The sequence below is a fragment of the Canis lupus genome, chromosome 30 (genome assembly GCF_048164855.1).
Source record: "Canis lupus baileyi chromosome 30, mCanLup2.hap1, whole genome shotgun sequence".
NCBI classification, from domain to species: domain Eukaryota; kingdom Metazoa; phylum Chordata; class Mammalia; order Carnivora; family Canidae; genus Canis; species Canis lupus.
This window is the reverse complement of record NC_132867.1, coordinates 41,501,242-41,523,086: the sequence shown is the minus strand read 5'-3', so window position 1 is coordinate 41,523,086 and position 21,845 is coordinate 41,501,242. Positions and strand designations below refer to the sequence as shown.

The 21,845-nt window shown below is 64.3% G+C and overlaps 1 protein-coding gene across 5 annotated transcripts; it reads left to right on the top strand.

Moving 5' to 3' along the window:
• The first annotated feature begins 8,438 nt into the window (after window positions 1-8,438).
• DNMT3L (DNA methyltransferase 3 like) lies at window positions 8,439-20,665 on the top strand. 5 transcript variants are annotated; one of them, XR_012021519.1, is made up of 11 exons: window positions 8,439-9,055; window positions 9,133-9,245; window positions 9,442-9,657; window positions 9,901-10,072; window positions 11,184-11,271; window positions 11,842-11,930; window positions 14,094-14,169; window positions 14,666-14,805; window positions 16,232-16,423; window positions 17,956-18,041; window positions 20,199-20,249. XR_012021519.1 is itself a non-coding variant. In XM_072807155.1 (10 exons), the coding sequence occupies exons 1-10, from the start codon at window positions 8,978-8,980 to the stop codon at window positions 20,362-20,364; spliced, it is 1,221 nt and encodes a 406-aa protein (XP_072663256.1). In that variant the 5' UTR covers window positions 8,445-8,977; the 3' UTR covers window positions 20,365-20,665. The 5 variants fall into 5 exon arrangements, 3 of the variants coding, with proteins under 3 accessions (XP_072663256.1, XP_072663255.1, XP_072663257.1); XR_012021518.1 differs by having other exon boundaries at window positions 16,225-16,423; XM_072807155.1 differs by lacking the exon at window positions 16,232-16,423 and having other exon boundaries at window positions 8,445-9,055; window positions 20,202-20,665.
• Window positions 20,666-21,845: the final 1,180 nt, after the last annotated feature.

Here is a 21,845-nt window from a genome sequence, read left to right as displayed (position 1 = left end):
GTCCAGCACAGGACCTTTCCGTCTGGCCTCGGCCCTCGGTGGCCTTTCCCCTGCCAGGCCTTCCACCTGGAGCCAAAGCCCTGGGCCGTGGGGCGCCGGGGAGCAGCGCCCTGGGCCCAGCCCTGGATGTGGACCCGCTCAGTAGCAGGTGCCACTGCAGCTCCCGCTACCCAAGGGTTAAAAGCGTGTCTCCAATGGCCCAGCATCACAGAAAAGCCCAGAAGAAGAGACACTGGGCACTGAACAAACATGGGGAAAGCACCGTGGGGCGGCTGGGGTCGTGGCGGGGGGTTTCCCACGGGGAGCCTGCCTCGGGGGTTGGTGACAGACGTGAGGGAGGGCGACGCTGGGGCCTGAGCTGGGACGCCAACAGCCCTGCCACCAGATGGGACAAACGGAGCTGGTACAGGGGACCCCGAAGAAACATGTCACATCTGGGGACCTGGGCTGCATGGCCTTCCCCACATTGCCCCTCACATGGACGTGTCCTGCCCTGCTGGCTGCCCGCGTGCCACCTCGGTGTCCTTGGCCGCCCTTCCTCTGCCTCCCGGCCCCAGCCCCCCATCCTCAGGCCCCTGCCCACCTGGCCGCAGGCTGTCACCTGCCCAGCCTCGACCAGGGCCCCCGGCCCCTGGAACAGAGTCAAGCTATGCTTATTGGGGAGTCTCCCAGCCTCAGGGACAGGGGACAAGGGAACCAGTTGGGGAGGTGCTGGCAGCCCGGGGCTGGGGGAGTGAGACTCCTGCCCTGGGGGGCACTCGACAGCCTTAAATCACTTAAGAGGTCCTGGGATGCCCAGGTGGCTCAGGGGTTGAGCATCTGCCTACGGCTCAGGGCTTGACCCAGGGTCCTGGGATCGAGTCCCGCGTTCGGCTCCCCGCGGGGAGCCTGCTTCTCCCTCTGCCTGTGTCTCTGCCTCTCTCTGTGTCTCTCATGAGTAAATAAATAAAATTTAAAAAAAAGAGCCTCGGACGGGCACCCCTGAACCAATGTTCCCAGTCTCCCCCCACCCACCCGGCCCCCCCTGGGCAGGGCCTGGACACTCATTGGCCCTGCCGAGTGTCTGGTGGTGGGGGCCGGGGGCTGAGCCACGGCAGTTGGGAAGCACCACCCAGACCAGGGTTCTCTGGAGACCTCAGGCCCAAAACACAAGGTGGGGGCTGGCCCGTCCCTACCTGCCTCCCTCTTGAGTCTGCAGAGAACAAAGGACAAATGTCACCTGCTTCATGGTTGGAGGGGAGGTCCCTGCAGATTATGCACGAGGACCAAGGAATGAAAACCGCAGAACACATGCCTCACACCTCACCCCCACGAACGGGCCGTGAGGGGCGCACGTGTTCGTCCGGTGCAGGTCGGCAGCGCGGTGTGCTCGGTGGACGCGGTGTGTCCAGCACAGTCGCCCGCGGCCCCGTTCCCGAGGCTCCCCTGCCCCAGCTCCGAACAGGGTGCTGTGGGGAAGGGGCCCGTTCTGGGGATCCCCGCAGAGGCAGGGAGGAGCGGCAGTCCCCGTCTCAGCCAGGAGAGGGGGTTGTCTGGTCATTTCTGCGGACGGCTTGTGCTGACACAGCTTGGAAGGCACCTTGTCTTTTCCTCTCTGGTCACAGTCACCAAGCTCCCACGGGAGCACAGGGGACCCTGTGGTGAGGCCCGGCCAGCTCTTAGTGGTCAGGGGCCCCTCCCTGCCTCTGTCGCCGAAGCTCTGTGCCCAGCCCGGGGCCAGCAGCTTGGGGGGCGGGGGCACGGGGAGCCTTGGGAGGGGCTGGAGGTCAGACTGGCCCAGGATGTGCCATGTGGCCGTGCTCTGCCCGGGGGGCTCATGACTCCCATGGGTGCATTTTAGTCTCTGGGAGAAGCCCTGCGGGGGAAGCGCTTGGCCCTCTGTCTCCCCCCTTCACACGCCTGGCAAAGAGCATCTGCCTTAGGCGCATTTATAGACACTACACATCAAAGTGCGTTCACGGAGCCCCGTTGGGGAAGCCCGCTCCGGAGCCGAGAGGTGACCGCACAGCTTCTACCCCAGGAGCCTGCCGTCGTCTGTGGACAGGGCCGAGCTGTGACATCTGTGAGCTCCACGGCCTGGGAGCTGTCTCCGCATCTCCTCTGTGCGACTCATCTACAGGAGCCCCCACCTCTTACCTGGAGGAAAAGAAAAAGGACCTGAACCCCAGGCCCCAGATGGACACCCACACTCTGTCGCTTCCCAAACATGATCCGGGGCAGCAGCAACAGTCGTCCGGCGGTACCTGTCATCCAGCCGTGCCTGTCGTCTGCCCTGGCCAGCACGCACTCCGGGAGAGGCGCATCACTGCCTGGCTGCGGGGCCCCTCTCTGCTTCCTTTGCCCCATCACCCTCTCTGGTTGCTGGTATGGGACCCTGAGGCCATCCTGCTCTTCCTGGGGCCACTGTGCAAACACAGAAAGACAGACAGCATGAGGGCTGACGTGGGGTGGGGGTTTCCCTCACGATGGCCGGGATGCCAGTGTTGAGTCCGCTTGGTGTCCTGACACCAGGGTGGGACCCACTCTGGCTGTGCGTGAGCACCCGCAGACCCCAGCTGGGCTGGAGGCCACCAGGGGTCTGGAGGACTCCCTCGGGCCCGAAAGCATCTGAACTCCCCCGGGATCAAGTTGTGGGTGATCCATCAGGCCAGAGGAGGGTGTTAGCAGCCACCCGGGAGTGACCACCTGGCCAAGAGGGATCCAGTCACATGCCCACTGTGGCTCTGAGGGTGTGGCGGCTCCTGCACAGGGGGCTAGGGGGTTTGCACGGTGCCCACCCCAACCCCGTGACGTCCTGGCCTTGGGAAGGCAGGGGTATCCGGGAACCCGATCTGGGTTGGGCGGGGGTGGGGTTCACCGGGGAAGCTTCAGAACCGGCCCTCGGAGGGCATGGACGATGCCAGGGTTGCGGCCAGGGCTGGAGAGGTTTTGGCCCCACGAGTAATTCCCATGGAGGTGGAGAAAGCCTATTTTAGGTCCTGCCCTTTGCTTGCACATGGGACTCTCCGTGTGTGTGGTCTTAGGCTTCCTGTGATTTCCATGGGTGAAAACAGGTGTCCAGAGATCCCCGCAGGCCCAGCACCCCACGAGCCCGCATATCTCAGGGTCTGACCTTGGTGGTGGCCCGAGGGATTGGTCACCCAGACGCCGGCTCCTCTGAAGCACGTTTCCAGACCGCCAGGGCACCCCCTCTCTGTGCCCCACTCCAGACAGCTGCAACAGGGTGCAAGGGACCCCAGGACTGATAGGACGGCACCTGCGTGGGAGCACCCGGGGCCATGCCAGGGCTTGTCCACTCCCCAAGTGCACGACCTTCTGTGAGCCGCTGCCCCACCCGTGAGGACCAGCGACTCCTGCCACCCACGTGCTCTGCCTGTTTGGGCCCAACAATGAGAAAACCGTCCCTTCCGTGGAGCCAAAAGGGCCCCTGGAGCCCCACATCCCTTTGTGTCAGCTGGAACGTTGCGGATGGGCCGGGGGCTTCGGGGCCCCAACTGCTCCCGGTCCCCGTGATGATTTTCACTCTGGTGTCCTTGTTAAAAAACAAAACCATGCCAAATAAAAGGAGAAGAAAACAATATAGACAATTTTTACTACAAACCCCCCCCGTAAATTTAAAACTAAAAATATGGGGGGACGCCACCTGGGTGACACAGTCCGTTAGGCATCCGACTCTTGGTTCTGGCGCAGGTCATGGCCTCAGGGTCGGCGGGGAGTCTGCTTAGGATTCTCCGTGTCTTCTCCCTCTGCCCCTCCTGCTTGTGAGTGCTCGCACACGCGCCCACGCTCTTGACAAGAAATAAATCAATCTTTTTAAAAAATGTAAAAACAATTTTAGAATAAATATTTTTAAATGTTCAGAAGGCTATCTTAAAACATCCCGTGCTCGCATAACTAATATTGTTACAACGTCCACATCAAGCAATCTACAGACTCCGTGCAAATCCCGAGCAAAACTCTGATGGCATGTCTTGCAAAAAAAAAAACAAACAAACAAAAATTAAACTTGTGCAGAACCACAAAGGACCCTAAATGGCCAGAGCAATCGTGAGGAAGCAGAACAAAGCTGACGACATCATACTTCCTGATTTCAGACCGTACCCAGAGCTGTCGTAGTCACAATGGTGCGATCGCCGCACAAAAGCAGACGCGCAGATGAGTAGACGGATGTGAGTAGACAGCCCGGAAATAAACCCACACGTGCGTGGCCGATGAATTTATGAAAAAAGGAGCCAATAATCCACTGAGGGAGAAGGACGGTCTCTTCTATCAACGGTGTTGGGAAAACTGGACAACCCCACACAAAAGAATTGAACTGGATCGCTTCCTTACCCCACACAAGGCGCACACAGGAATAAACTCAAAATGGGTTAAAGACTTGAATGTGGGACGTCTGGGTGGCTCAGCGGTTGAGCATCTGCCTTCAGCTCAGGGCGTGACCCCGGGGTCCCGGAATCGAGTCCCGCATCAGGCTCCCCGCAGGGAGCCTCCTTCTCCCTCTGCCTGCATCTCTGCCTCTTGTGAATGAATAAATAAGGTCTTTTAAAAAAAGGGGGGGGGTTGAATGTAAGACCTGAAACCGCAAAACTCCACATCTGTAAATCCTATATCTGATGAGGTGTCAATAGATGAAATATATAAAGAACCTGGATAAGTCCGCAGCGGCGAAGCAAACAATCCTGTATTACAAAACGCGCAGCAGATCGGAATCGTACCTCTTTTTCCGAAGGAGCCCTACAGGTGCCCGACAGGAACAGAGAAAGATGCTCAATGTCACTGATCAGGGAAATGCAAATCAGAACCGCAGTGACATCACCTCACACCCGGCAGGATGGCTGGGATCGGAATGACAGGAAGGGCCGCGCTGCTGAGATCGGAGCCTCTTACCTGCCGGTGGAGGATAGAGCTGCCCTACGACCCGGCGGCGACCCCAGTTCTGCGCTTTGATCCAAAGAAAAGGAAAACACTGACTCACAAAGCTGTCCGCACCCCCGAGCCCCCTGCAGCGTCGTTCGCAGCAACACAGACGCGGAAACCACCTGAGCGTCCGAGGCTGGATGGACGGACGGAGAAGACATGCGTATGCGCTCAGGGAGTAGCCCTCGCCACCAAAAAGAAGGAAGTGTTGCCACTTGCATCAACGCGGATGGACCCGGAGGGCACGATGCTCCGCGAAAGAAGTCAGAGAAAGACGAACACTGGGTGACCTCTCTCTCTCTCTCTTTTTTTTTTTTAATTTTATCTTATTTTATTTAAATTCAAGAGTTAACATATAGTGTATTATTAGTTTCAGACGTACAGGTCAGGGATTCATCTGTCGCACGAAACACCCAGTCAGTGCTGGTGACATCCCGTGCCCTCCTTCACGCCCGTGCCCCAGTGACCCCGTCCCCCAACCCCACCCCTCCAGCCACCCTCAGTTTGTTTCCTGTGATTAAGAGTCTCTTATAAAAAAAAAAAAGTCTCTTATGGTTTGTCTCCCTCTCGGACTTTGTCTTATTTCCCCCTCCCTTCGGCTGTGATCCTCTGTGCTCTTTCTTAATTCCACGTATGAGGGAGACCATGTGATAACTGTGTCTCCCACAGGACCTCTCTTGCATGTGCAATCTTTTTTTTTTTTTTTTTTTTAGATTTTATTTATTCATGAGAGACACAGAGAGAGGCAGAGCCACAGGCAGAGGGAGAAGCAGGCTCCATGCAAGGAGCCGGACGTGGGACTCGATCCCGGGACCCCAGGATCACACCCCGGGCTGAAGGCGGTGCTAAACTGCTGAGCCCCCCGGGGCTGCCCCTCGTATGTGGAATCTAAACACACACACGCCCTGGACTCGACTACAGAGAACAGGCTGCCGGCGGCGGGGGGTGAGGGGTCGGGGGACAAATGGGTAAAGGTGATCAAGACACACAAAGTCCTAGATCCCAAACAAGCGAGTCGCGGGGAGGCGCCGCGCGTGCAGAATGGTGGCCACGCTTACTGACACTGTATTACACGAAAAATACTAATTCCCGAACGGTTTAGTATTTGCAGACAACTTGCGGAGCTCGGAGCGCAGAGCCCTGCACGCTGCACGGCTCCCCCACGGTCACGGTCTTGTGTTGCACGCGGGGACGGATGGGCCGTGACCTAAACCAAGGAGCCGCAGGCTGCTCACATTTCCCTGGTTTTCCCTAATGTCCCAAGATCCGCAGTGACGTGTCACCTCCGGGGCTCCTTCGGTCCCTCTTGGCTGCGCCGGGGCTTTGGACTTTGCCTTTGATGACCTCGAAGCTTCTGGGAACCCCCGGGCAGGGTCCACGGGGGTCTCATGGTGATCTGCTGGCGGGCAGACACACGTAGGGGTCCTGCGGTGCTGGGGGGCGACTGGGGGGCCCTCGTCGGCACATCCTGCCCAGGGCTCACGCGGTCAGGCAACTGTCCCTGTTGACGTCCACCTGGGGACCTGGGGGGGGTGTCCTGTCGGGTTTCTCCCTGCAGACCCCCCCCATCCTGCCAAGTCACGAGGCCCACGCCCCAGCTGGGAGGAGGGGAGTCCTGACCCCCGCCCTGATGTCTCCCCCAGGTCTGCCCAGCACCAAACCAGCCAGAACCTCCTGCTCACGGCCCCTGGGGCTCCCCTATGGGCCCGCCTCCCGCCACACGGACCCCCTCCCGCCTGCGTCAAATGCCCCGGCTCCTGTTTCCTCGCGCTGCCCTGGGGGCCACCCCAGCCACCTAAGCCCCCCCACCCCACAGAACCCCCTCACCCTGCCCTCTGCACCTCCTGCCTCCTCCCCTTGGAGCCTCCTTCCTGCTGGATCCCCGCCTCCACTGGAGCCCCCTCTGCTATAACCACCCCCCATTGGAGGCTCCCTCTTGGAGCCGCCCCCCCCAGAGCCCCCCTCCTGCTGGAGACCCCCCACTGGAGCCCCCGCCCCTGCTAGAGGCCCCTCCCCTTGGACCCTCCCTGCTATAGCCCCCCACACTGGAGCCCCACACTGGCGCCTCCCCACCTTGGAGCTCCCCCTTGGAGCCCCCCCACTAGAGCCCCCCCTCTTGCTGAAGACCCCCCACTGGAGCCCCCGCCCCCGCTAGAGGCCCCCCCTTGGACCCTCCCTGCTATAGCCCCCCACACTGGAGCCCCACACTGGCGCCTCCCCACCTTGGAGCCCCACCTCCCCCTGCCCCCAAGCCCCGCCCCCAGCACCCCTCCCCCCAGCTCCCCACCTCCTCGCCCAGCAGCGCCCCCTTACTGAACCGCCCACACCCTAAACCCTCTCAAAGAGGTGGGCTCTGGACCCCACCCACCCTGAGGGCTCCCCCTCCCCCACTGGACTCCCTAGCCCCCCCAGGGTGAGCGCCCCCAGGAGCCCCTCACTCTTCCACCCCACACCCCCTGGCAGTGAGACTCCCTGCCCCTCCCCTGCGCTCCCGCCCCCTCCCCCGCCCCCGCACGTCAGGTGGGAACCCTGCGCCCCCACCCCAGTGCTCTCCTGTGGGCCTGCACCCCTGCCCCCAGTTCTTCCACCCCGCGCGTGTCCTGCGGGTCACCAGGAAGCCCCTTCGCGGGTTCCATGGCCCTGTCCCCCCGGGTAACCCTGGACCGCTCAGTCCTTGCCCCGCCGGCAGAGGAGCCCTGGCCTGAGACCTATGAAATCCGTGAGCCCCTCTACTTCTCCGACCTCCTGTGCTTGGGGTGCCCTCCCGGGAGACCGCAGGCGGGGGTCTGGGGGGACCGGGGAGGAGAGGGCGTGCCAGGGACCCCAGCTGCGGGAGGACCTGGGTCCCACCGCCCTCCGTTTTGTGGGGAGCAGCCCACCGGACCCCACACTGTGGCAGGGCCCCGGGCGGGGAGGGACACGCCACAGGGGCACACGGGCCTCCTGTCAGGACCGGCGCCCACCTCAGGTCTCCCTGGCCCCGGGGCCTGGGGCGGGAGGGGCAGGTGTCCCCAGAGCCCCGGGAGGTCTGGTTCACCCCCACGCGGGGCGCCAGGGTTCCCGGCAGAGGCCCACTGGCCCATCTCCCCCCGTGCACGCCCGTCTCCCGGTGCGGGTCCCCTGGTGGCCGTCCCAGTCCTGGAGCCCGAGGCAGAGCCGAGCAGGGACATCATCCTGGTGGGCTCCAGCAAGCCGGCGCCCGGTTCGTGCCGGCCCCGCAGAGGTGAGGCTCCCGGGGCGGATCCATCCCTGAGGGTGCCACCCGGGCCCGCGCCCGACTCCCGGGCCTCTGGAATATTTACACAAGATTCGGAAACCGGCAGGGGCAGGAGGCCCCCCACCCCCCGCCAGGGCCCCCAGCCCCCGGGGCCCTCGGCCGTGTTTACACGGGAGAGACAGGAGGCAGAGGGAACGGGCGTGCGGCCGCCTTTTGCAGGTGTCGGTGCTTATGAAGTCCAGGTGGACCGGAGAGACATAGAAGGTGAGCGCGGCCCGGGCGAAGGCGGGCGGGCAGCCCGAGTCTCCTTTCTCTGTCCATTTGCCAGTTCTCGATTCCCTTGCATTTCCCTGTACGTTTTTTAGAAAGATTTATTTGTTTATTTGGGAGAGCGGGTGCGCTGGGCAGAATCCTGAAGCAGGCTCCCCACCCCACGCACAGCCCCACGCAGAGCCCCACGCAGGGCCGGATGCCGGGACCCTGGGATCGTGACCTGGGCCGAAATCACGAGTCCATTCCTTCCCAGACTGAGCCACCCAGGGCCCCTCCATAGGCATTTTAGGATCAGTTTATCAATTTTTGCAAAAAAAAAGCCAGCTGGGATCTGGAGAGGGATCCGTAGACCTGCTTGGGGAGACCTGTCACCCGGCTAAGCCCCCGATCCGTGAGCGCGACCAGATCCTAGGATCCGTTCCCGTTTGCTTAGTTCTTCATGTTTTCCCACAACATCCGGGGTTTGTCGGAGTCGGGGTCTTGCGCTTATTTCGCACGTGCGTTGCTAAGCGCGGTGCTCTGTTTGCTGGCGTCGCGGCTCCTGCGGCGCGTTGGGCGTCCCCCGCAGGCATGTGCATCTGCTGCGGGAGCCTCCAGGTGCACACGCAGCACCCCCTGTTCGAGGGGGGGATGTGCGCTCCGTGCAAGGTAAGCGGGGAGGTGAGGGGGCCTTGCAGGGGGCCTGGGGCAGAGCAGGTGCCAGCCTGGCCCCGCCCCTCTCCGAGGACAAGTTTCTGGACTGCCTGTTCCTGTACGACGACGACGGCTACCAGTCCTACTGCTCCATCTGCTGCTCCAGGGACACGCTGCTCATCTGCGAAAACCCGGACTGCACCCGGTGAGGCGGGGGCGCCGGCCAGGCTGGGGGGAGTTTGGGGGCGCTGGGGGGCTAGTGCGGGCGAAGGAGCCCGGTGGGGGCTTCCCGCCAAGATGGTTTCCGCTTTCATCCCAAATATTGTGTTTGGTGTGAGCCCTGACGTGAGGGCCCCGGGTGTGGAAAGATTTATGTTCCTGATTTTTCTTTTTGTTGTTAGCGCCAAGCTCTGCGGCTCCCTCGGTCGGAGCCAGCCGGGAAGTGACGCAGAGCCCGCTCCCCCGGGGCTGGCGGGGGCGGAGGCCGAGCTCCAGCTGTGCTCCCTCCCCTGGGGTCCTGGGCCACCATCCCACTCACATGGTCCTCCCCCCACGCCCCCCCAGCTGGGGTCCTTGCACCTGTGTCCCTGGGAGCCCCTGACTTCCTGGCTCCGCAGGTGGGCGGCCGGAGGCTGAGGGCATCTCCCCCCTCGCTGTCCTCTGCAGGTGGCTCCTTCCTGTCCCTGCAGGTCCCTGGCAGGGACTGCACCCCCTCCCCCCCGTGCTGGGTGACAGTTCCCCCTCACCCCTGCACCTTGGGTGGGGGGCGAGACCTCTCACAGGAGGCAGGCTCCCTGGTCTGTGTCCAGGGCGGGAGCGGGATGCCATCGCGGTCACTGCCGCTTCCTCTCTGACTCTAGATGCTACTGCTTCAAGTGTGTGGACACCCTGGTGGCCCCCGGGACGTCGGGGAGAGTTCAGGCCACGAGCAACTGGGTGTGCTTTCTGTGCCGGCCCTTCCCGCGCAGCGGGCTCCTGCAGAGGCGCAGGAAGTGGCGGGGCTGGCTCAAGGCCTTCTGCGACCGGGAATCGGTGAGGGGGGGCAAGGGGGGAGGCAGAGGGAGGGGGGAGGGGGGAGAGGGGAGAGGGGAGGGGGGCGGGGGCCTTAGGCTGAGGGCCTCGCGCCAGCCCTGCTTTCTCTGCAGAGCCCTGGGTTCTGAGTGAGGGGGAGGCCAAGGGCTCTAAGCAGATGCTCCTTCCTGTTTCTTGGGGGTGCGCTCCCTGCACTCAGTGCTCCCGGTGCTCCCGATGCTCCCAGTGCTCCCTGCTCCCGGCACCTTGGCTGGGCAGGGGTGCTCCCTCCAGCCAGGCAGGGAGGGAGGCATTAGCAGCGGGTGGGAGGGGGCTCAGCACAGGGGCACCACCGAGTCCAGCCAATGGGAGCGAGGGTCCAGACAGGACGCTCTCCCTCAGCGTCCCCAGCGGGACCCAGAGCCGCCACCCCTGGACTTGGGACTGTGCCTCCAGAGTAGAAGTAAATTAGTGGTTTTAGGTCTCAGCTTATACTCACCGCTACGGGCGCCCTGGAACCTAAGACGCAAGAGTGACCCTGGGTCAGCAGGCAGGGACGGCAGGGCCACACTGGACCCAGCAGCCCGGGCTCCCGCTCCCCCAGCCTCCACCCCTGCAGCCCCCGCAGCCTCCACTCCCCTAGCCTTCACCTCCCCACCCTCACCACCACAGCACAGCAGGACACTAGGACCCCCCCCCCAGTGTCCATCAGAGCTGCACTTGTTCCGGACCCACTGCCCTCCTGGTGCCCTCTGACCTCGCCACCCCCCACCCATCGGCTGCAGCCACAGGCAGACCCTGCCCCACGTGGCTTGGGGGCTCCTGCTCAGGCTGCTCAGGCCAGGAGTCGGGGAACCCCACTCCGGGTAGTCAGGATCCCCCGAGAAGTCCCGACGAAGTGCTTCCCCGGGAAAGGCTTTTCTTCCTCCGCGATCAGGAAAGGCCCCTTGCGCCTGCCTCCCCGCACCTGGTGGGCGTCCGGCCTGGAGACCTCAGCTGGGGGGCCGGGGGCGGGCCGGGGCCAGCCTGCCTTGAAGGCGCCTTCCAGGGTGTCTCCCTGGACCGGAGAGGGGTTTTCCCGAGCCTCACGGGCTCTGCAACCGAGTCACAGCGGGAACTGGGTTTTCAACAGGAGACTCCCCTGGAGACCTATGAAACGGTGCCCGTGTGGAAGCGAGAGCCGGTCCGGGTGCTGTCCCTCTTTGGGGACATCAGGACAGGTGAGTGACCTGAGGCCCAGCTCTCCTGGAGCGGCCACACGCCCGTGCCTCCCTCGCACCCCAGGCCGCCCCGTGATGCGCAGACACCCGGCCGGCTCGGGGCGCCCGGGGTCAGGGCCCAAGGCCACCCTGCCTCATCTGCCCACCCAGGGGACGCCTCCCTGGGGGAAATCATAAGACCCTTGCTGCTCCCGCCTTCCCGTCCGCCCACAGGCCGAGGCCTCCCGGGCTGTGCCCGCGCCCCTGCAGCCCACGCCCGTAGCTGTCACAGCCCGGCTGGGTGACATCAGCGCCAGCACCAGGGCGGCAGGATTTCCTAACCCGGGGCGTGACGCAACAGTGGGGCCGGGGGGGGGGGGGGAGTCTGCTTTTGCAACAAATTCCTTGAGTTCTTGAATCCATCCACAGTGGGATTGGCTTGCTCCCAAGCGGCCTCCGCCCCCGCCCCCGCGTCGTCCTAGAGACCGAGTCTGAGTGTGCTGTTTCCTGATCGCTCGTTGGCCCTTTGTTCTGTGCGGGGTCAAAATGAACGCTCGCCCCCCTGTGCTCCCCTCGTGTCTCCCCGTGCAGAGCTCGTGAGTTTGGGCTTCTTGGAGGGTGGTTCCAACCCGGCAGGACTGAAGCACTTGGATGATGTCACGGATGTCGTGAGGAGGGATGTAAGGACCGCCGTGTGACTGGGGGCCAGGAGATGTGCAAGGGACCCGTGGGGGTGCCAGGGGAGCCTGGGGGGCCTGGGGGGCCTGGGGGGCCAGGGGCTGGGGGGAGCCAGGGGGGCCTGGGGAGCCAGAGGGGCCTGGGGGGCCGGGGGTGCCTGGGGGCCCAGGGGCTTGGGGGGCACCGTGGGGGCACCGTGGGGGCCTGGGGAGCTGGAAGGCCTGGGGGTCCTGGGGAACCAGGGGTCCTGGGGGGCCAGGGGGCTTGGGAGGAGCCGTGGGGGCCTGGGGAGCTAGCCTGGGGGGCCTGGGGAGCTGGGGGACCTGGGGGGCTTGGGGGCCCAGGGGGTTTGGGGGTAACTGTGGGGGCCTGGGGAGCTGGGGGGGCCTGAGGAACCAGGGGTCCTGGGGGCCCAGGGGGCCGGGGAGCTTGCAGGAATGGCACCCCGCAGGCAGTGGCGGAGATGAGAGGTGTGCTTTCGCGGCCCCCATGCCACCCGGGCGCAGAGCAGAGCCACGGGCCGGGCCCCGTCCGAGTCCGGGTGGTTGAGGCTCGAGGGGCCGGTCCCAGCAGCGGGGCCGGTGCTGCCCGGGCAGCGGGACTAACCCCCACCGCCCTCTCAGACAGTCTTGAACTGAACAGCCAGTCACGGGGGGCATCCTCTGAACACCTGACGGAATGTTCCGGCTCCCTTGGAGGCTGCTTTCTGCTGGCCTGGGCAGTGACCTTGGAGGAAGCGCCTAGATGACTCACCAGGCCTCAGATGATGGGAAGGGGCCGGGAGGCTCCTGCTGGGGGCCCCGGGGCAGGAGGCCCTGGTCTGTGGGTCCCTGGCACCAGGAAGGACAGAGCCTGTCCCCCTGAGCCAGCGACCGTGGGCAGAGGGGCTGGGCCGGGGGTGCTGGCCGTTGAGGGGGTGCTGACCGCAGGCCAGGGAGCTGCGGGGTCCCAGGGGCTGGCTCTTTGGGCGTCCAGTTTTGATACAAATACTTGAAATCTGTTTCCTACCAGTAAGTGCGTGACATGGGTTGTCACTGCAACCCCAGCTCAGGCGGGTGTGGCCTCGCTCGGCCTCCCCGTCCCCACCTCACTTCGTCCCGAGCCCTGTGCCCCCCGGGCGGGTCTATCACAGCCCCCCAAGCAATGGGGAGCAGCAGGCACCACCTGCTCCTGCCGTGGGTTTCTGGGCGGATTTCAAGGGAGCTCAGGGGGTTTCTGGTGCAGCTGGAGGGGGCGGCCAGGCCGCCGGCGGGACGGGGACTTGTCGCTCAGGCTGGGTTTTCCTCTGGGCGCGTCACTGCAGGTGGGGGTCAGCGGGGTCGGCTGGGTTGCATGTCTGGCCCATCAGCCCACACCCACCACCTCCGCCCCGTACCCCCTCCTCCACCCTCGGCTCCAGTCAGCTGCCCTTCCCAGCCCACTGCCCAGCCCCCTGCCCCAGGAGGGGGACACACAGAGCATTAATAGCCCTTGGGGACACAGGCGGCAGGCGGGGGGTGCGGGGCCGGGGGCTTTCCGCAGGACACAGGCGCCTGCTGAGCGGGGAGGCGGCCGGTCCGGGAAGCACAGGTCGGCTCGGGAGCAGGTGCTCTCTGAAAACCAGGGGCCCGGGGCTGCGTGTCTCGGTCTTTTTTTAGTAGAATGACAGGAGCTAGGGTTGTCATTAGTGGGAGTCCCTCAGGCCTCCTGGGGGGGGCACTTAGGTCACTTTGGGGCTGAAGGGTGCCCTCTGGTCTGCTTGGGCACGGGGTGGGGTGGATCTCGTGTGCTCCCGCCAGCCTGCAGTGACTGCTGACCCCTGCGGCCGCGTGGTGGGCAGGGAAGGCCGTGCCCGGCTGTCACGTCAGGGGCGCACACAGCCTCCCCGTGGATCCTGGGGGGTCGCCGTGCCCACCTTCGCGGGGCAGCCACCTCAGACTCCAAGTCCCTGAGGAGGGCTGGTCTCCCCGCTGATGACAGAGGCCGGGCTCCCCGCATCCCCGAGGCCGGTGGCGGCCCAGAGCCCACTCGGCGGGTGTGGCCTGGTGGGTCTCACCTCCCCGCCCAGGGCCCGTGGGGGCTCGGCCTCATGGTGAGCCTCCCGCCCGGACACACGAGGCGCCTGCGGCTGTGGGCCCGTGGGCACCTGTGCCCGTGCTGCCTTCTGCAGTGTGCCCGTCCCGCAGGTGGAAGGATGGGGCCCGTTCAACCTGGTGTACGGCTCGACACCCGCCCTGGGCCATGCCTGTGACCATCCTCCGGGTAAGCGTCCGCGGCCCGCCCGCCCTCCCGGGGCCTCTGGTCCCCACGCCCATTTGCACCCTGACGGACAGCAGAAGGTGCCACCTGTCTACGCTCCCAGACATGGCCGTCCTCGCGTGTCACCGGCACGAGTAGCCCGTCTGCTCGGCGAGTACGGCGCGGTGGATTTGACCCACGGGAAGCCGTGGCCCCACCTGAGAGCGGCCCCCACCTGCTGGCCCCGTTGCTCTGCATGGACGGATTCCCTGGGGGGACACACGCACGTGCTTTGCCAGCCCCGTTACACCCATCCCAATGTGGGTGCGCTGGGTGAGGCTGGGCGCTGGGGCCACCCTGGCTCTGGGGGGACAGGCCTGCCCGGGGAGCAGGTGGGGCCGGGGGCCAGGCCAGCCACACCGAGGGGCCCGTCTGCAGTCACCCCGCGCCCTCGCAGAGCCGCTCAGCCTCCCCCCTCCGCCGCGGGCACGGCTCAGACACGCCCGCGTCCCTTCCCCAGCCTGGTACCTGTTCCAGTATCACCGCGTCCTGCAGTACGCGAGGCCCCGGCCGGGCTGCCCGAAGCCCTTCTTCTGGATGTTCGTGGACAACCTGGTGCTGACGCGAGAGGAACAGACCGTGGCCACTCGCTTCCTGGAGGTACGTGCGGCACCACCGTCCACGCCTGTGAGGGCGGCCTCCCCGGGACGCGCCAGGCACGGGCCGTCAGGTGGCCTGGAGGGCGTCCCCTGCACGGGCACGCTGCTCCTGCACTTCTAGACAGGCCACCGCGGGGCTCTCGTGTGTGCACACGACCATCTCCGTACACGTTGCACAGGGGCACGCACCGCACACGACATAGGAGCTCATGCATGCACATAGGACCCAAGAGGTGTGCTTCCGCGGGCCCCATGCCACCCCCATGACACGTGCACACAATACGCAGTGCGCTGGCACACGCCACACACGTACACGGATTCACACGTGCACTCACGCTCACAGGCGTGCACTCATCCTCGGGGGGCACCACCAGCGTCCTGACCCTGGGAGCAGCCGTCCTGGGCTCACCTGGCCCGGGCCCCTCCCAGCATTGCGCCCCCCAGGAGAGCCCCCGGTGGGGCCTGGTGTCCCCCTCTGAGGACATGTCCCCTGCGCTCATGGCAGGAGTCCTCACTGCCGACTCTGTCCCCTTAAGTCCTGGCAGCCGCCCCCATGCTTTATGCAAACACAAGCCGGTCAGTGGAGGGCCCCCCCCAAACCCCGGGAAGCCCTCCCTCCACAGAGATGCCCCCCTCGTTGGTCGTTCTGACCCAGGACCCTGTGCGGCTCTGCTCTGTGCGGCCGCGAAGATGCGTGCGGTCTGCTCCCCGCTGCTGGGTGTCAGGGTTGCCGTGGCTTTATGGGGGGACGACGGCACGGCGATGCGGGCGAGCGGGGACATCATGGGACGTGCCCCAGAGGTGACACCGCTGGGCAAGCTGTCACTCTCACAGCCGTGTCCACTGCCCCGAGTGCCCCCAGGCAAGGGCCGTGGGGTCACGTGGGGTGCACGGCTCCCTCCCGTGCAGTCCTGCTGGGTTTCAGCCTGGGACCCCCGTTCCCTTCCGGCACTTTCTCCAGCGGCGCAAGCAGGACCTTCCTTTCTGCCGTCCGACTGCATTTGATGAGCCGGGTTGGCTCCTCTGCATCCCCGGGCTCCCGCGCCTCCTGGGGTCCCGTGCGGGTGACAGTGGTTCCCGGTTGATTCTCTCCTTCCTTCTGGGTCCTTGAGCCGGTCCCTGGGCCCCTCCGGTCTCGCCGCGCAGGCGCCTGTCCCAGGATGTCGGGCCGCAGCCACGACGGGGCGGCCCTGGCTGTGTCTGCCGGTCGCAGAGGCGTTCCCGTGTTTCCCTACGAAGCTGACGCTGGCTCGTAGGTTGGGGTTGATGGATTTCACTCAGCTGAGGGCGTTTCCAGAAGTTTCCATCGGCTCCCACGTTCTGCGGTGCGCTCGTCTAGAACAGTTGTCGGCTCCGTCAGACGTTCTTCTTTCCAGTCTGCGGAGATAACTGGGTCGCTTTCCTCTTTCGATCTATTGAGGGGACAGGCTACGCGGCCCGGCCTCCGAGGTCGCTAAGTGACGTTCCCCTAGAGTGCCACCCGTGAGCTACAGCTTTAGAAGTCGTCTGCGCGAGGGGCCGCCACGCGTCCTCGTGATGCCCCTGCTTTCCTCCTCGTCCCTGATGGCTTCTCCTCGGTCAGGAGCCTAACGCCTCCTCGGAACAGCAGCCGGGACCAGGTTTGTAACCTGCACTATTTATTTAAAAAAAAAATTTTTTTTTAAAATAAGAATTGTGGGTCCACCCAAAAAGTGCAGATTCCAAATCTGGGCACCGGCTACCAGCGGCACATGTGCTGACTTTGCATCTCGCACACGCGCTTGACGGGGTCGCAAGTGGTCCCAAACCAGAGGTAGCCCAAGGGGCGGCTCCCCACGTTTCCTATGGTGCTGGGGACCCTCCGTCCTGCCAGGAGCGGGGGGGGGGGGGGGACCTAGACGTGCCCAGTGCAGGTCCCAGCTCTTCGGCTCCGGCCTGCGACCCGTGTTTTGAATGAAAGGGTCGCGACAGCCGTGTTTCGGTTTGAAAAGGGAGGAAAACCTGTGATGAGCGTAGGGAGCAGAGCAGGGAGGGAGGCACGCGGGCGGAGGGAACAGCAGGTGGGCGTGAGCACGAGGGGCGGTTGCGTCAGAGCAGCCGGAGTCCCCAGGGAGAGGCCCGGGCCGGCTCCTCCTCCCTCCGGTGACGGGTCCCCCCATCACCACCCCCACCCCCCGGGCCGTGTTCATGGGCCCAGCGACGGGTCCGGGTTAAATGTGCTCCTGCAGCGCGGAGCGAGCTGCAGTGCCACGTGTTCCTCTGTGGTCAAGGAGCCTGGGCTGCCGGTGTCAGCGTCCCCTCCCGGGTGCCCTCCCGGGGGCCAGCCCCGCCTGGAGCAGGAGGGGATGTGACACCAGACCTACAGCCCCGGGTGCCCGGAGCACAAGGGCCAGGTCTGACCAGGAGGCCCGACGGACGCGTTCTAAATGCCGGTGCTCCCGGGGTCACGCACGCGGCCCGAGCCCACAGTCAGCCTTTCTCAGCCGCGTGTGCGGGTCCAGGCGGTCGGCTCCGCGGGGCGCAGCACAGAAACCTCCATCCGCCCAGAGCGACCGGCGGCGGGTGGCTCCCCCAGCCCGGTGTTGGGGTCGGGGAGGCCCATGTGGGGTCGGAAACGGTCCACGGGGGACCCTCCCGGCCCCTGAGTCCACGCGGGCACAGTCAGCCTATCTCCCGTTAGGGGCCAGGGCCTGGGTGGCTTCTTGCCTCAGTTTCTCCCTTCCGTGGCTCGCTCTCCCATTGCTGGGAGGTCTGTCCCCTCCCACCCCACGCCCTCCCTTCCAGGGTCACCGAGGCTCCGGAATCCCGGCTGCTCGAGGCCCCGGCACAAACCCTTTGTCTGCCGGCAAAGCCTCCTACCTTCCGGGAGCAAAACGACCTCAGCCCAAGGACCAAGGACATCTTTGTCCCTCAGGGAAGCCACGTCTGAGCTGCGGCGGGCGGGAACCCCTGCCCCCGGGACCCGCGGGGACGGAAAGGCGACGGGTCTCCTGGTGAACAGTTTCAGGATATTCTCTCAGCCCCTTTCCCTCGTGAGGTGCTGGAGGGATCGCGGGACGCGTGAGCGCCGCGGAGCCAGGCGGCCGGTCCGGGAAGGCGGCTGCGGCGACGGTCCCCGCGGGGCCGAGCTCGTGCCCGTCACCCTGACCCCCGCCGCCTTTGCACCCGTCAGGCCGACCCCGTGACCATCCAGGACGTCTGTGGCCAAGCTGTGCGGGACGCCGTGCACGTGTGGAGCAACATCCCCGCCGTGAAAAGGTGTCTGCTGCGTGTTCCGGGCGCGTGGGGGCTTTGGGGACGCCGACGAGCGGGGAGGAGCCCGGGTGTCCCCGTCCCGGGCCATGCCTGCCGGGCCTCCCGCCCACCCCCACAATCCCGGGCGCGCCAGCTCGGCAGTGCCGCTCCCGCCCGGGGACCCTCCCTCGCTCCTCCACCAGGGGCCGGCGTCTCCCCGGGACCCGTGTGCCCGCCCCCTGCGCCCTGGCACCCTGTCCGCCCCTTGGAGCTCCGCCCTGCCCACACCCCCACCTGCTCGCACTCACACTGTGTGCTCACACTCACCCACACACCTGCTCACACCTGCTCACACTCACACCTGTGTGCTCACTCATTCACACGCCCACACCAGCTCACATATTCACTATCTGCTCACACTCACCCACACACCTGCTCACACACCAATGTGCTCACACTCATTGACACAGCCACACCAGCTCACACATATTCACATAACTGCTCACACACTCACCTGCTGACACTCATCCACAACTTGCTCATACTCATTGACACACACATCTCACACGCATGTGATCACACTTATTCAGTCACACCAGTTCACACATATTCACATAACTGCTCACACACACACACTTGCTCACATTCATTCACACATCACACCTGTTCACACACAGCTGCTCACACTCAGGACATACAGTCCTCTGTTCATGCTCATTTACATACCTGCTCACACATTCCTATTTAGCTCACACTTACATCCTCACACCCACCTGCTCACACTCATTCACACAGCTGCTCCTACATTCACATTCACTGGCTCACGCTCATTTGCACACACAGGCTCACACACTCCCACGCTAACACAAGCGCAACCACAGTGCTTTCCTGGGCTGTACTGAACCACTGTCCCTGACACACGCCTGCCTTGGGCCTTCACACGCGCCCCTTCTCTGCTGCCGGAACATTCTCGGGATTGTTCTTACGAGCATCCCGTCTGTCTCTGGGCCCCACCACATCCCCGGCCCCTGGTGCCCCAGCCTCACACCTCCGGGCAGCTTTCTGCTCCCAGGACACCTGCACGCTGTGCCCCAGAGCCCTGGAGGACACGTCCATCCCCCCATACCCCACGCCATGTGGCGCCTGCCCTCGGGTTGAGCCAGCGTGGCCAGGATCTGAGCTAAGTCTCCTCCTCCGGACAGCAGGTTTCTGGAAACTTCTCCCCCCAGCCCCCACCTCCCAGTCCCAGCATCCCCCCACTTGTAGTGTGGCGAGTGCTCTGGGCCCAGCCTGCCAGGGCCGGGCGCCATGCAGGGGGAGCCCCCGGGGAGCAGCTTCCTGATGCCCTTCTCGCCCCGAGCACCACCTCTCCTCCCCACCCCCCCCACCCCCGGTTCCCCAAGCGGCCTCACAGGGGCACAGTCTTTAGGGCTCACCCAGCCCAGCGGTGAGGACAGAGCCCGAGCTCGCTGCAGGTGGGCAGCTGCCTCCGCACGGCCAGCCGCGGTCATCCCGGTCATGGTCGCGGTCATCCCCGTCGCCCCCCAGACGGGAGGGCGGCCCCGGGGAAGCAGTGGGGGGCAGGCGGCGGCGAGGGGCACTGCGTGCTTCCCGCTCCTCATTTGTGGCCTTAATCCACTAAGTAAACCCAGAAGCTTCTGAATCCGGTGGGAAGCCCGGGCCCCAAGACGGTAGAGGGGATGCCGCTGCCAGGTCCAGAGCCGGGCGTCCCTCCGGCCGCATCACGTTGCAGCCAGGTCCACGTGTCGCTCCCCACCCCGCCGGCCCCCCGTGGGGCCTCCAGCACGGAGGGGACGCGCGTGGTACCCTCTGCATCGTGGGTGCAGCAATTCCTTGGGAGGATGCACATGGCGGTTTAGCCAGCCTTGCCCACCGAGTGGGCAGGGGCTTCTTCACACGGGCAGTGGGTCTGCTGAGCAGAGGCCGGCCCTGCTCGCCCCCGGGGGGCACGGGAGACACGGGGCGTCTCATCCCCTGGGGCCCAGGACTGCTCGGCACCTGCCACTGAGGCGGGGGAAGCCTCCAAGCATGTTTATCCTGGAGCCCCCCGGGTTGTCTAGCGGGACTGGCACCGGCCAGCTTCCCCCCGGTGCCCCCCGACCCCGACCCCGGCCCCGGGCGGAGCTCGGCTGGTAACGAGCCCCCTTCTCTCCTTGGCAGCAGGCACTCAGCCTTGGCCTCCCGAGAGGAACTGTCCCTGCTGGCGCACAACAGGCAGAGGACAAAGTCGCCCCTCCAGGGCCCAGCCAAGCTGGTGAAGAACTGCTTTCTCCCCCTGAGAGAATATTTCAAATGTTTTTCAACAGAACTCGCTTCCGCTTTATAAATGATATATTTTACGAGGAGGGAAAAAAAAAAGACTTTTCCTAGAAGTGGGGAACTTTCCTTACATTGTTTCTTTTTTCCTTTCCAAATTGTTATTTTATTTGCTTGACCTTGGATTTCCCAAGATTGCTACAGACACATCTTTCCTTTGGGTGTGGTGACGCAGGGCACCTTGTCAGAGGGCGTGAGGCTCCCAGCACCCAGCCAGGGACACGAGCCTCATGTTGGGAAGCAGATTTGCCACTGAAAATGTTTCTTGTGTGCCGGTTGAGAAGTTAAAAATATATTTATTGTGGTCGTCACTGGTCATCTTCTCGTGTTTCTGTGCGCGTCGCAGAGCTGGTTTCAAGTGACACGGAACGAATCCTAGAGAGATCTTTCCCCATTAGCCAGAAAATCCCCCAAGTGACGTAGACCTAGGTCGTCAGGACACACGACGTGTCCTGAGCGTCACGACAGGGGTGAGGGGGCCCGGGGCCCGCGTCGGCGCCGTGAGCGGTGTGCACGCCCTGCAGAACAGCGGGGCTCAAACTGGAGCCTCTGAGGATCTTTTTTATTTTTTTAAGATTTTATTTATTTATTCATAAGAGACACAGAGGCAGAGCCACAGGCAGAGGGAGAAGCAGGCTCCATGCGGGGAGCCCGATGCAGGACTCGATCCCAGGACCCCAGGATCCCGTGCTGGGCCGAGGCGGCGCTAAACCGCTGCGCCCCCCGGGCTGCCCCTCTGAGGATCGTTTTAAAGAGTATCTTGAAGCGGGACACTCGTCGTAATGGTGAATTTTATGTTCGCCATGGCTGGGCCACGGGGCGCAGACACTTGTTCAAACATTATTCTGGATGTTTCTGTGAAGGTGTTTTTTGGATGAGGTTGCTGTTTAAACCGTCGGACCCTGAGGGAAGCAGACGACCCCCTAGCGTGGGTGGGTGCCACGGTCTGAAGGTCTGTGCCGCACCCCAGGGGGCGTCTGGGACGCGACTCCAGAGTGGGACGGGAGCCCTTATCAACGAGGCCCGGGCGCTCCCTGGCCCTGAAGGATGCATGACAAGCGTGTGACCAGGAGGAGGACTGTCACCCGGCTCCGCCGGGACCCGGACCTCAGCCCTCCAGCCTCCCGAACAGGGAGCAGTGCGTTTAGAAGCCATTGGGTGACACTTTGTTACAGCAGCCCCGCCGGCCTGCGACCGTGGGCGTCCACCCACCACTGAAGGTCCGAGTGCCACCAGGGTGAGCTCCTCGGAGCAGGGAGCCCTTCAGCAGGCCGCCCGGGGACCCCGGGGACCCCTGCTCCCCTGTCTCTGGTGGCCGGCGCAGCCTGGACGTGTTGGGTTCATCGAGCCTCCACAACCCCAGGCAATTCCTCGCGCTGAGCTTCTCTGTATATACGGCACAGCCTGTTGGCTCTGCTCTCTAGAGGGTCCCGACTGACATTTGGGGACACATCGTCACCGAATCCATATGAACCTCCGTTCACGGGTGGT